The following is a 13,056-nucleotide window of genomic DNA, read 5'->3' as shown; positions in this document are numbered from 1 at the left end:
CCGAAAGAGCAATCACAGGAAGTGACGCAAAATATAAAGGCAGTTCTTTACTTCACTTCCTGCATCTCACGTGTACCAATGATGGCTTAAGCTTGGCTTAGGACAGCTCAGGGGTCTTTCAGTTGTTTCTCATGTGTCACTTGCTAGCACATGTCGGTCATAGGCCATCCTCCTCACAGTTAATCCTTAAGTAGGGGTGTAGACATTCCTGGTTGCTAGAATTCTAAAGACTAAGCAGGATGGAGTCAATCTAAGATTCACACTTGGAGGAAGCCCAGGATTCCAGGAGGCAGCAGCGAGGGAGCACCATGTCTGGGCCCAGACAAAGGCATGGAGATTGGCGAAACACTTCCTAGACACGAGGTGATGCTGGTAGAGTGTTTTCTCAGCCTTCATGCACTCTCTGCACGCTCTGTTCTTCAGCTTGGGAGAGGAGTGCACTGCACTGGGAAGCACTGCCCAGCTTCCTGGCGCTGCCCGCGAGCCCAGCACATCCCTGCCTGGCCTCCGACCAGCCCCTCTGGTAGAGCCCTGCCAGCCCTGCTCTGCCCCACGATCCTGTATGGGGGCACAAAGACATGGCAAGAGGGGGTCCTGGGGGAGGCCCAAGCGTGGCCTGCATGCTGGCCTGCCCTCTCCCTGTTTCCTCTTCATTCTGGGCCCGTCCTCCATGGCTGTGCTGGGCACTGGGCCAGGGGGATGGAGGAAGAGTGACTGACAGATGCCGACGTCCAGGCCCCCGAGTTTGGTTGGATCCCCCGGGGCCCCTTGAGCCCAAAGAAGAATGAAGGAGTTCCTCTCATATGCTGCCGAGGAAGGGGACAATCAGATTGTAGAGGGGACAGCTGGGGGGACAGATGAATCGAGAGCCAGGCCTAGGGATGGGAGGTCCTGGCCATATGACCCTGGGCAAGTCCCTTCACCCCCATGGCCTGACTCTTCTGCCTTAGACTGAGTCTAAATGGAAGGTAAGGTTTTTTTTAATGGAAGCTTTTGTAGTTGATCCTCGGAGTGCTGGGGAGCCACTGGAAGCTGTTGAGAAGAGGAGTGACGTGATCTGACGCCGTCCTTAAAAAAGATCCCTTTGGCAGCTTTGGAGGCCGGATAGGATGGGGAGCAGCTTGTACAAGAGGCCAGCTGGGGTGTCGGGGAGAGCCTCCCAGAGTGGGGGGTCCCCGGTCCCCAACACCCTTCCAAGGGCCTGCGAGCACAAAACGATCTTCCTCGTAACTTCAGAGACTCTTCTTCCCCTCTGGTCATCGCACTAGGTAGAGGCCTCGCCAGGAAAGCTCTTTGGAAGGGGCCCCTCATCATTCTTAGGACTGTAATGGGGATCCCAAGACCCTCAATCTCCAGAATTGCCGAGCTGGAGCAGCGGCTCTACGTGAGCCTCCCCTCCGCCCTCCCGTCTCCCACGCCATCCCTTTGCCGTCCAGGCTCTCAGGGCTTCCTGCTGCTTAGTGATGCTGAGCCTTCGGGGGAGCAGATGCCCGTCGGCCCTGGATTCATTGTCCTCCGCCCGTCCCCAAGCCAGGAGGGCGGGCCCCTCCCAGCACCCCATTTCTCGTCCTTGGCCACACGCTGGCCCCCACCGTCTCTTCTCAGCATCTCCCAGACTCGCGGCGCCCCTTCTTCTCGAGCCCCCTCCAACACCGGCTGGGCTGGCCCCGAGGCCATCCGTCTTCCACTCACGTGCGTGTCCTCCCCTCCGGCTTCTGGGGTCAGAGTTCATTCACGCCTCGGTCTTGATATTTGGGCCGAACGGGCCGCTCTCCCCAGTCACTGGTCCGGCAGGACTTTGGCGGCTTCGTGAGGAAAGACGCACATCCCGGGGCATGGGGGGGCTGCCCTCGTGTCCGTCTCGGCCTCGGCCATCCAGCACCGGTCAGCACCGACGGCTCCTGTCTTCTCGGGACGTGGCCAAAGGATTTCCGCTTCATTGTTGAACATTCCAGGGCGGTCGGAATTCCCGGCTGTCCCAGGGACTCCCGGAGGCCGCAGGGGCCCCCTTCAGGAGAGTCTGAACCCCTCCTTCCGGCGGCTCCACGGCTCCGGGGCCAGCCGTGACTCGCATCTCGTCGGTCATTCTAGACGGCTTGTGGGCGGCAGAAATGGGAGAAAGACGTGTCGGGGACGTCCCGCGTGCCGGGTCGTGACCCTTCCTGCCCGCGGCCCAGCCCTCGCTGCCCTTCTCCGAGTGAGAGCTGCGGAGCACGTCTGCGGGAAGGGGAGGGACGACAGGAAGCAGCAGAATTCAACAGGGCCTCCACCGGGGCCGCTCATCGTACAGGGGAGGAGCGGGAAGCGTCCTCCGGCCCCCGAGGCCTCGCGCAGGGGCAGGGCCCCGCCTGGGGCACGATGCCCGCTCGGTAGAAAGGCGCTAGCAGCATCAGGAGGCCCTGCTTGGTACGTGTTGACGGAGCGGTTGGGCAGAAATTCCAGAGGCAGGCGGCGGTTCGATAGGAAGCGAAGAGCCGTCCGTCCCCTCCTGAAACGTGGAACGGGCCGCTTTGGCAGGTAGCGAGCCCCCCATCAGCAAAGACCGTCAGACACCACCCAAAGAGCCGCTTGCTCGGCCCCTGCCGGGGCGGTCTCTGAGCAGAGCACGAGCGGGGCTGCATCAGGAGTTGGTCGCCTCGATTGGGGGGTCCACGGAGAGACTGCAGGTTGGGGAGAAAAACCCGTCTTCGTTTTTGCGAACCTCAGCCGGAAACGTGGCGTTTCCGATGGCGACGTAAGAGCCCTTTGAGGGGGGTCCTCGGGTTTCACCCGACCGCCGGAGAGGACCCTGAGGGCTCCAGCTCGGGTCTAGGGCTCCGGCCTCCTGTATTTTCCGCTTCTTCTCTTCTACACCCTCTCGGGTCCCTCCTTCCCCTCCCTTTTCTGTGCTCCACCAGGATCTGGGGGTCAGGCTGGAGGGGAGGGAGCCACGGAGGACATCCGAGGCGGCCCCCTCCCTCCCCCACGGCCCCCCGCCCGTGGTTCGGTTTCGGGGGGGCGGCTGGCCAGGGCGGGGGGAAGGGCCTCTCCAGGGACCTGTTTTCCCTCTTGCCAAGAGTACAGTTTCTCTCTCCTCTCTTTTAGCAACTGGAAGAAAAATTGAAAGGCCAGGCCGACTACGAGGAAGTGAAGAAGGAGCTCAAGTAAGTCATGGCGCCCGCTCGGCGCTGGTGAGCCGCGGGCCCGGGGCTGCTGGGAGAAGCCCTGGAAAGGCGGCGGGGTCCCGGGGAGGCCCAGCCACGGGGCCCCATTCCCACCCCCCCGACGTGGCTGGAACAGACTCGACTTGGTCAGGGAAGCCTCCAGTGAGCCCCTGCTAGGATAGGAGCAAAGCGCTGGGCTGGGCCTGGGGACACAGTCCTCGCCCTCGGGGAGCTCGGGTTCCACCGGGGAGACGGCCGAGGGTGCAGAGAATCCCAGGAGGGAGGCGCCATCCGTCGGTCAGCTCTGTCTGACTCTCCGTGGCCCCAGGGGGAGTTTCTTGGCAGAGATACTGGCGTGGTTGGCCATTTCCTTCTCCAGCCCATTTTACAGGTGAGGAGACAGAGGCCAGCGGGGTTAGGTGACTCGTCCAGGGTCCCATGGCTCCTATGTGTCTGAGGCCAGATCTGAACTCGGGTCTTCCTGGCTCCAAGCCCCGCATTCTATCTCCTGTGTGCCTCCTAGGCCTGGAGGATGTGAAGATCAGGAGGCACCTCAGAGGCCGTAGAGTCCAAGCTCTGCACTTTATAGATGAGGAAATGCAGACAAGTTCACCCCCCAAAGTCACACGGGGAGTCCGCAGCAGCAGGAAGTTTCAAACCCAGATCTACCTGCTGGCATGCCAGGTGCACCGTCTCCAGCATGCAAAAAGGGCTTTGAGATTTGCAAAGCTCTTTCTCTGTGATCTCATTTAATCCTCCCAACAGCCCAGAAAGGGGGTGCCGTTCAGGTCCCCATTTTGCAGATGAGAATGCTGACACTTGGAGAGGTTGAGACTTGGTGGGAGGAGGAAGATTCGAACCCAGGTCCTCCTGACCCCTAAGGCCAGCACTCTGCCCTGGAGCCCCTGGCGGCCTAGACACCGAAACAGGAGGGGGTGTCTGTGCTCTGCCCGGACTGAATTCTGATCCCTTGGGGGACGTTTGGGAGGTGCCGACGGCAGTGAGGCTCTGAGCTCAAACGAAGCCGCCGCTTCCTTCCCCTCCCTGCACAGAGACATGCGGGGAGGGAGAGGAGTCCGTGCAGTCAGGGGAGGGCGCGGGGGCGCTGGCAGAGGAAAGCCGCTCTCCTGAGCATCAGCACGGTCAGTCTCTTCGCTGCCGAATCCCTCGCACCATCCTGCCCTCCCCGGCCTGTTGGCATCCACAGTCTATAACAAAGTGGCTTGGCTCGGTCACGGGGCCGAGGATCTGGGACTAGCAGTGGCCTCATTCTACAGATGAGGAGACTGAGGCCCGAGATGGGGAGGGGCGGCCTCACACCGCCCCAGGGGTAGGCAGGATCGAGCTTGGCTCCCTCGTGTGGAGATGGCGCCTTCCCTTGGGTGGACTCTCCTCCCCTCTGAGGGCCCAAGAGGAAGAGGGTTTGGGGATGAGGCACGGCAAGGGCTGCGCTGCCTGGTGAAAAGAGCCCTTTTACTTGCTGCTTGGAGATGGCCTCCAGTGCCAGAGGCTGGGGACTAAGCCCGGAAGCCCGGGCTGATGCCTCCCTCAGGCCAGCTTGCTACCAGGGACCCATCTCTGCAGGCGTGCGGCTCTCTGTCAGGAGGGCAGAAGGGGTTCTGTCTGTGCCTCTGTCTGTCTGTCCGTCTCCTTCACGCACACGCGCGCCCTTATTTTCACATTCAGAGACCTCTCCGCTCCTGAAAACTGCTTGAATGTGTTTCCCCCTCCCATGCAGCCATGAAAAGAAATGTCCGTTCCACCAAAAAGAAGGAAACCTGACAGAGCTGATGACTCCCTGGCCCTCCGCTTTTGAGCTGCTCTAAAAAACACTCCAGAAAATCAAAGCAGTTCCTTGCAATAACTAGTTTTCCTCCCTCACAAAAGGGCCTTTGTCCCAAGGAAGCCCGCCATCATGTTCTTGTGGCGGAGAATGATGACAGAGCAGGAAAGGGCTGGGAAGGAGCGGGGGAGTGGACAGAGAGCGGGCCCCTGAGTGGGGAAATCCTGGCTTCTAGGGCCCCCTCGGACCCCGGCTCTGATTCTGGACAGGCTTCTCAGCCTCTGCTTTCCCCAGGCCCCTCTAAAAGTGTCTAAGACGGCAGGGATCCGTGTGTAATTTTAGAAGGAACATCTCCTCCACCAAGGAAGGGCGAGTTAAGACCCAAAGCCTCTGCCTCATCGGTCCGGAGCACAAACTGATCTTGCTGTGTGGCCCTGGGCAAGTTAACTAACCTCAGGACCCAAGGCAACTCCCTAAAACTGCAGGGTGGAAGAGGGAATGTCTCCCCGGGCCAGCAAATCACATCTTTGCCTCTTGGCCCCACGCCACCCCTAAAAAGAGGGGAAGAGTTCATTCTCTCGGTGTATTAGCCGGTGGAACTCCGACCTCTGTCGCAGGAAATCCCAAGCCCTTCTGGCTCCTGCCTCTCTTTGGAACAGGAAGCTATCAAAAGAAGGGCCGCCTTCTGGCCTTCGGGGGTCCGAAATAGCCCGCGGCCTGCACCGACTTACCTTTCATGACTATCACAATCAGTCTGATAGTCTGGCCTTCGTGTTGTCCACGTGGCATGATGGCTGTTTTCCCTCTTGTCCTGCTTCATTCTCTCTCTCTCTTCCCTTCAGGCTTCACAAGTAAATTCCTGTTGCTTCTGACAGCTTAAAACGCTCTCTCCTCATTAACCTGTAAACGTATACTCGCAAATGGCCTGGCGGGATTGCCTATGGAATGATTTACAGGGCGCTTGAGAAATTTTTTGCTGTCTAAGAAGTAGTTTGAATAGTTATTCTATAGTCATTATCAGATTATATTACTGCTAAGAAAGTTGTTAAAGTTGTCACCGAGGGTTCCTAGAGAGTCACAAATGGGGAGTTAGTGCTCTTTAGGGTAGCTGCCATGGAAAGGAGACACAGACAATAAAGCCATTCCTCTTGTCCTTCACAGCATCCTGAAATCCATGGAATTTGCCCCATCGGAAGGCGCTGGGACCCAGGTACCGAATCCGATTCCGCCTTTCGCCTTGTCGTTCCGAGGACCACTGTTGTCACTCCATTTTGGTTCATTCTTGGCTAGATTGAAGTTAAATAATGCCTTTAGAGATGTCTAAGAAAATGTCCCATTAGCCTGAGAGTCTTCTCTCTTTACAGACAATACTGGCAGTTAATTGATCACTGGTGCTATGGTCTGATTTGCAGCTTACTTGAACATTTAGCCTTGTTAACACAAATTGCCTTTAATTAAGTAGAGGCGAGAGAGAGAGAGAGAGAGAGAGAGAGAGACCCATGTTATTAATGTTTTTTTGAATTAGAAACTTGCTTAGACTAAATTGTGTTGCGATTTAACTAAGAACACAGATGAATAAAATTTAGGATTGAATGTCAGCAATTTTTTTTGAAATCAGGTTAATATTGATTTGCCGGGAATATCTCTATTTAAAGAAATCTGAGCTTCCCGTCCCTTTGAGCCATGATGGCAAAGAACAGCATGCTGCATTCATGCATTTTAATCTGACTACAGATGGAAAGTTATCAAATGGATTCTTTCTCCTGGAATCCCAAAGGCAGCTGCCACCAGCATGGCGGGTCTGAAAGAACTGCTTTGAGTTTGCCTTTCTGGTGGCTTGTGGTGAGCTCAATGGCCAGTTGCTGAGCCAGATTGAGTGTTCAGATGGCTTGAAGTCGAAGGCAAACTTTAAGGAAGTAATTAATTCTCTAGTAGCAAAAAGATAATTTCAACCACCAGGGTTTCATTAAAACTAAAATTTAAAAATAAGAAAAAGAGCTTGGCGGAATACTTCCATTGAAAATTCTAGAACTCTTATAAAGTTTGAGTTGCTATAACAGCAGATGGAGAATTAAAGACCTGCCACTCATTAGCTTTGTAACTTTGGTAAAGTTTCTGGTTGAACCAGATGACTCCTTATCAACGAGCCACTCAGTAAACATTTATTAATCGCCTGCCCTAGACCAGGCACCGTGCTAGGCTGGAGAGGTGCAAGAGCCGAAAGGAAACAGTCCCTGCCCTCCAGGAGTTCCATGCCAAATCTAGGGTTCTGTTATGGAAAGCAAGACAGAAAAATTAAGTTGGAAATTTGAATAGAAAATTGTGAATCCATAGCTGTCCATTCAAAAGAGAGGGCGAGGAGAACTCCCCCTCCCCCCTCCACACGGCCTCACCATCACTGATCCAACGGGACTGTCTTTCCCGTCCCAAGCCCTTCCTCACTAACCCCCGTGAACCTCTCCCCTCCTTCCGATGACAAAAATGATCGAGGAAGTAAAGGCCTGTTTTGACTTGGGTCTAGGATGCGTCCAAGCCACTGGATGTCTTGCTGCTGGAGAAGAACCGCTCTCTGCAGTCGGAGAACACCACGCTGCGCATTACCAATAGTGACCTGAGCGGTAGGTTCACGGGATCTCGATTCTGGCACTTGGTTAATTTTACAGGGGACGCTAGCAAGAGAAGGTGAGCCATGAGTCGGGGATGGGTCCTCCGAAGGCTCAGGGACCATCTGGTCCTGGGGGCCTCAGTAGCCGGCCTCCTCCTGTGGTAGAACGGATCAGAGGAAGAACATTCACTGTAGGCTCTGTAGACACGCTAGCTCTGTTGAGGTGGTTTCGAGGCGCTGGGCCCAGCGGAGACTCGCAAGGGGCTTCACGCACTAATCCTTTCCTAGCTCTGCTTCCCAGAGCCCGAGATGGAGGTCAGCTGTTGCCTCTGGTGTTCGGGGCCCCTCGGCTCGCCCCAGGGAAGGTTCTGGGCTTTGGGGAGCGTCTATGGGGGGAGGGGGGAGTCTGCCCTCACGCTTGGCCTCTGGTAGCTCTCTTGGTAACTGGTTGGAGTCCTCGCTTTTCGGGACTGGCTGTGCTTCTGGTCTGGGAGTCGGGAAGATATTTGCAGGTGTCCGATGATGTTGCCTCCTTAGGAATGTGTGTGTGCCTTCGCTCCACTAGACATGTCACAGTGCTCCTCCTCAAAGCCAGGTGTTTGAGAAAGTCCATTGGCCCACAAATGGCAGTGCTTGCTGCTCCAGGTTAGGCAGGGTTTCTTGGGAGTCGCTCGAAGGCTAGCGCTCCGTCACAGGCCTGCCGCGTGAGCCCCGTCGTCTGTACTGTGTGTGGTACCGCGCTTCATGTAACTCTGACCATTTCAGTTTCTGTAAAAAGGGGATTCTCCAGGCTGCAACGTACAAGAAAGGTGCAAACATGAAAATGCATGTGGCTTGTTTTGGGGGGCCTCGTTTGGCTGATTAAAACCTCAATTTACCAACCAACCAACCAACACACCTCATTGGCCCTTATAAAAATATGCACTACTTTCCCTTTTGTGGGGCAAACTTTGCATTTTGATCTTGGTTTTTCCCTTCTCAATCCCCCATAATGCATTATGTTTGACCTTCCTTGTAGGGTCAGCCAGGAGAAAAGGGAAAGACCAGCCTGAGAATCCGCGCCCTGGAGCTTTGCCGGCCTCCCCTCCTTCTCAGTTGCCCCGCAACCCGGGGGAGCAGGTTTCCAATACTAATGGTACCCACCAGTTCTCACCAACGGGTTTAAGTCAAGACTTTTTCAGCTCATCCCTGGCAAGCCCCAGCCTCCCCCTGGCTTCTACAGGAAAATTTGCACTAAACTCTCTCCTCCAGCGACAGCTAATGCAGTCCTTCTACTCCAAGGCCATGCAGGAAGCCGGAAGCACAAGCATGATTTTTCCAACAGGTCAATACAGCACAAACTCCATCCCCTCCCAAAGTCCATTACAACAAAGCCCCGACGTAAACGGGCTGGCCCCGTCCCCCAGCCAGTCCGAAGGCGCCGGCAGCGTCTCCGAAGGCGAGGAGATGGACACAGCCGAGATCGCGCGCCAAGTGAAAGAGCAGCTGATTAAGCACAATATCGGACAGCGCATCTTTGGACACTATGTCTTGGGCCTGTCGCAAGGCTCTGTAAGCGAGATCCTGGCCCGGCCCAAGCCGTGGAACAAGCTGACCGTGCGTGGCAAGGAGCCCTTTCACAAGATGAAGCAGTTCCTGTCCGATGAGCAGAACATCCTGGCTCTCCGGAGCATCCAGGGCCGACAAAGAGGTGAGAGCCTTTCTCTGGTGGTGGGAAGCCTGGGGGCCACACATGCCCGGGGAGCCTTCCTGGGGGACCTGGGTTCCACTGCTCTTAGTGCGTGCAGGCAATGGAAGCGCGCTCACTAACCCCAGGAATGAGCATCTGAACCAGGAGGATGCTCGATCTAATAACCATGGCGGCTCGCAGCCTTTAACATCGCCTAACCTGCCCTGAGAGGGAGGCCACACAGCTCAGGGGAGGATGGACAGATGGCGTGTAGGGTCAGAGCTAGGCTTTGAGCCTGGGCCTCCCAGGGGCAAGCCCGAGGTCCATGTGGCCCACGTAGGGAGCAGAGGTCGTCCAGCCTTCGGAGCAAGCTGGCTTGGGGGGGCCTCAGGGCTGTAGCTCCTAAAAGATACCCTGAACATGGAGGCAGGAAGCTCTGGCCATGAGACCCAGCCTCAAACCAGCCTCTAACGCATCCTCAATGAGGGCTAGCTAGCTAGAGGCCAGGTATTCAGGCTTTCCTTGTCTCTGATGAGCCTTGAAGGACCTCAGATCCAGGGCCAGAAGGGCCTCGAGGCCTCCTAGGCCAAGCCTTTCATTTCCTTGGACACCCAGGCTCAAAAGGACCTCCAGCCTCCATTTGCAGGGGAGGCAGCCAAGGCCCAGAGGCGGGATACCAGGCTCTCAAAGTGAGGGTACATTTCGAATCGACATAGAGCCCTGATGGTCCTCACAGGGCGTCTCCACATGATGCTGGTGGTTCGCCGGGATGGCGGGGGGGGGGGTGTTCTAGAAGAACTTCCTCTTTTTGTCTTCATCTTGTCACCATCTTCAGGCTTTTGTGTATCAAATCTCTGTTGGAAACCCTCTCGGGCCATTCTCTCGCTTAGTCCAGTGTAAGGCCTCCTCGCAATGCCCCAATGAGAGGCAGCTCCGTCTGCTCTCGTGCCTCGGCCCATGTTGTCTCCACCATCACTGCCACCACCACCACCACTGCCACCACCGTCCCCTCATTGTTTTGTTCTTACCACACTTGTTTTTCAACAGAAAATCCAGGCCAGAACCTGAACAGACTATTTCAGGAAGTGCCGAAGCGAAGAAATGGGTCCGAAGGTATGTCACAGGCACACGTTTGTCCTTGGGGGTCCCTCGGCTCGGCAGCGGCGGCATGGGCGCTAGCTAGTGGTAGTGGGGGCTTCTCGTTCACACGGGGCACTTGGATTCTGGCCTGGAATCTGATGGAAAAACAGAGCTAGTAAGTATAAAACAACGCACGGGCCAGACCGCCCCGTCTTCCCGCTGGGCCCAAAGAGAGGCACAGCCCCACGTGCCCGGGACCCCGAGCAGCGTGCCCAAGAGGCCTTTCGGCATGCATTGAGCACTTGCTGTGTAGCAAGCACTAGGCCAAGAGCTGAGCAAACAAAAATGAAAGAACTCCCCCAACCCTGGAGGACCACACATTCCTTGGCAGGGAGCAGGCAGTCAGGGAGCATTTATTAAGCCCCTATGGTATACCCGGCCCCCCTGCTGGGACTGAGGAGACAAAGCCTTGCATTCAGTAGACTCCAGTCCATTCCTAAGTAGCATTTATGAAGCCCTGCTACTTGCCCAGGAGCTGTGCTAGGAACCAGGGACGAGAATGGAGCAGGCCCTGCATGCACACACACTTACACACAGCACGCACTGACTGAGCCCCTAGGGTGCCAGGCCTTCATAGGAGGAGTCAGGCCCCAGCATGGGGGGCCAGAGAGAGCCACCCTGGCTGGAAGGCCTGAGTTCAGGTTCTGCCTGACATAGCCTCTCCCGGGGACCCTCATCAGGCCCCTAGGTTGGCCCCCAGAGAGGAGGGGACCCAGATTGGTTTCCAGCTCTGGGCGTGGCCAAGGGGCTGCTTTCCACCTCATCCCTGTGACCATCGGCCTGCATTGTTCTCTCTGGCAGTGGGCGGAATCCTTCATTGCTAGGGGGCGCTGGCAGATCTCAAGCGTTCAACACTCGATCTCTTGACTCTACATCGCCCAGCCTGAGAATTCAAACTAACCAGAATTAACTCCACTCTCTGCTACAGCATTTCTATCTCAGACTCTAGCCTTGCATAAACGTTCGGGTCTGCATTAGAGGCAGACCAGGTCAGAGGGACAGTTGTTTGTAGCCGGCTTTCGTAGGAGTAGCTTCTTTTGCTTTTTTGGTTGTTTTTCTCGTGAATCAACACATTTCTTTAAGCCCTGCTTTCTGTCCCAGAATCAGCCATGTGTATGGATTCCAAGGCACAAGAACAGTCAGGGCTGGGCAATAAGTGTTAAGTGACTCGTCCAGGGCCACCCAGTTAGGAAGTGTCTGAGGCCAGATTAGAACCCAAGACCTCCTGTTTTCAGTCCTGGCTTTCTGTCCACTGAGCCACCTAGCACCCCCCCCCCAAATAATGCATGTACATTATTATCAATAATGCAGGGACAATTTCCTGCAACACGTCACAATCCACAATGCGACCCTCTCATAGCAATCAGAGCGTGTAAATGACTGGCTGTTAAAAAGTCCTCCTTGGCACTAGCTTCAGCTCTAGGAGCCATTGGTCAGAAGGACCTCCCTGCCCACTCATCCTTGGCTTTGCTTCAAGATGGGCACTGAGAGAGTAGCCAGTGGTGCAATGGATGGAGAGCCAGGCCTAGAGACAGGATGTCCTGAGTTCAAATCTGGCCTCAGACACTTCCTGACTGAGTGACTCTAGGCAAGTCACTTCACCCCCATTGCCTGACCCTTCCCACTCTTCTGCCTTCGAACCAATACCCAGTATTGATTCTAAGAAGATGGAAGGGAAGGGTTTCAAAATCAAAACAAAAAAAGTAATGCCTAACATCATCCGTTGCTTTCTCCCCATAGGAAATATCACAACTCGTATCCGAACCACTGAGACTGGCTCTGATGAAGCCATCAAGTCTATACTGGAGCAAGCCAAAAGGGAGCTCCAAGTACAAAAGACAGGTAAGGACAGACAGATGGATGGTAACCCGTCTGGCATTGCCCGGGGTTTCCTGGTCCCAACCATGGATTCTGCTAAGAGCTCTTGGCAAGCTGGGAGGGCTCTGGTGCACTGGGGGTGACTGCTCAGTACAGACCAGTGATGGCAAACCTTTCAGAGACTGAGTGCCCAAACCACACCCTCATGCTGTGTGTGAGCCACACCCCCTTTACCCCAGATAGGAGCAGGAGGAAGCACTCCCATTGGCTGCTGGGCAGAGGGGTGGGGCATGGGAGAAATGTCCTCGGGCATGGTGAAGGGGAGTAGCCCCCTCCAGCATACATGCCATAGGTTCTCCAACATGGGTCTAGACTTTAGCTGGCTCCTGGCCAGTTTTTTCCCAACTCCTTGTGGGGATCCAGTTTTGTAGCCTTCTGGTTAAATAGGAGATTTCATGGAATAATTCTTTCCACACTGAACAGCAATTCCTTCACTCAAGTATTTTCCTGGGCCCCCTTTCAAGACCCTTTCAACTTTGCCACAATGTAAAATGGGTTTCCTTTTGCCTGATCCCTGCCCTCATTATCTCAGGCCTACATGACAGGGGCGGGCAGGGGAGGGGGTCTCTGTGGGTCTGACCACTGCCCACACACTCTGGCCACCTTCTGGACCAGCACCGAATCAAGGAATGCTTTGGCTTTCTGCTCCTCTTGCTCACAACATGATCTCATTCAGATATCGTGTTTGGGAATTAAAACTAACCTCTTGGCAAAATAGCACTGCCAGACTAATGGACAGGAAATAGATTTTTAATCTAGGCTCAATATAATTTTATTTTTGGAAGCCTTATGATTAGATTTTTAACTGGGAAAGACAGCAGAGCAGCGGCTAGCAAGG

The 13,056-nt window shown here is 55.4% G+C and overlaps 1 protein-coding gene across 11 annotated transcripts in view; it reads left to right on the top strand.

Annotated features, from left to right (window-relative positions):
- The window catches only part of CUX1 (cut like homeobox 1), a 294,746-nt gene that overhangs the window by 232,046 nt on the left and 49,644 nt on the right, over window positions 1-13,056 (top strand). For 5 of the 11 annotated variants that reach the window (XM_056819805.1, XM_056819806.1, XM_056819804.1 and 2 more), the window contains exons 12-17: window positions 3,085-3,143; window positions 6,088-6,136; window positions 7,448-7,544; window positions 8,550-9,221; window positions 10,248-10,313; window positions 12,081-12,182. In XM_056819805.1, the coding sequence (XP_056675783.1) occupies window positions 3,085-3,143; window positions 6,088-6,136; window positions 7,448-7,544; window positions 8,550-9,221; window positions 10,248-10,313; window positions 12,081-12,182 (1,045 nt within the window). The remainder of the gene's footprint in view (window positions 1-3,084; window positions 3,144-6,087; window positions 6,137-7,447; window positions 7,545-8,549; window positions 9,222-10,247; window positions 10,314-12,080; window positions 12,183-13,056) is intronic. The other 6 variants (XM_056819812.1, XM_056819813.1, XM_056819811.1 and 3 more) reach the window with 3 other exon arrangements.

Source organism: Monodelphis domestica, chromosome 2 (genome assembly GCF_027887165.1).
Source record: "Monodelphis domestica isolate mMonDom1 chromosome 2, mMonDom1.pri, whole genome shotgun sequence".
In the NCBI taxonomy this organism is placed as follows: domain Eukaryota; kingdom Metazoa; phylum Chordata; class Mammalia; order Didelphimorphia; family Didelphidae; genus Monodelphis; species Monodelphis domestica.
The sequence above is the reverse complement of the archived record's forward strand: the minus strand, read 5'-3'. Positions and strand labels throughout refer to the sequence as shown.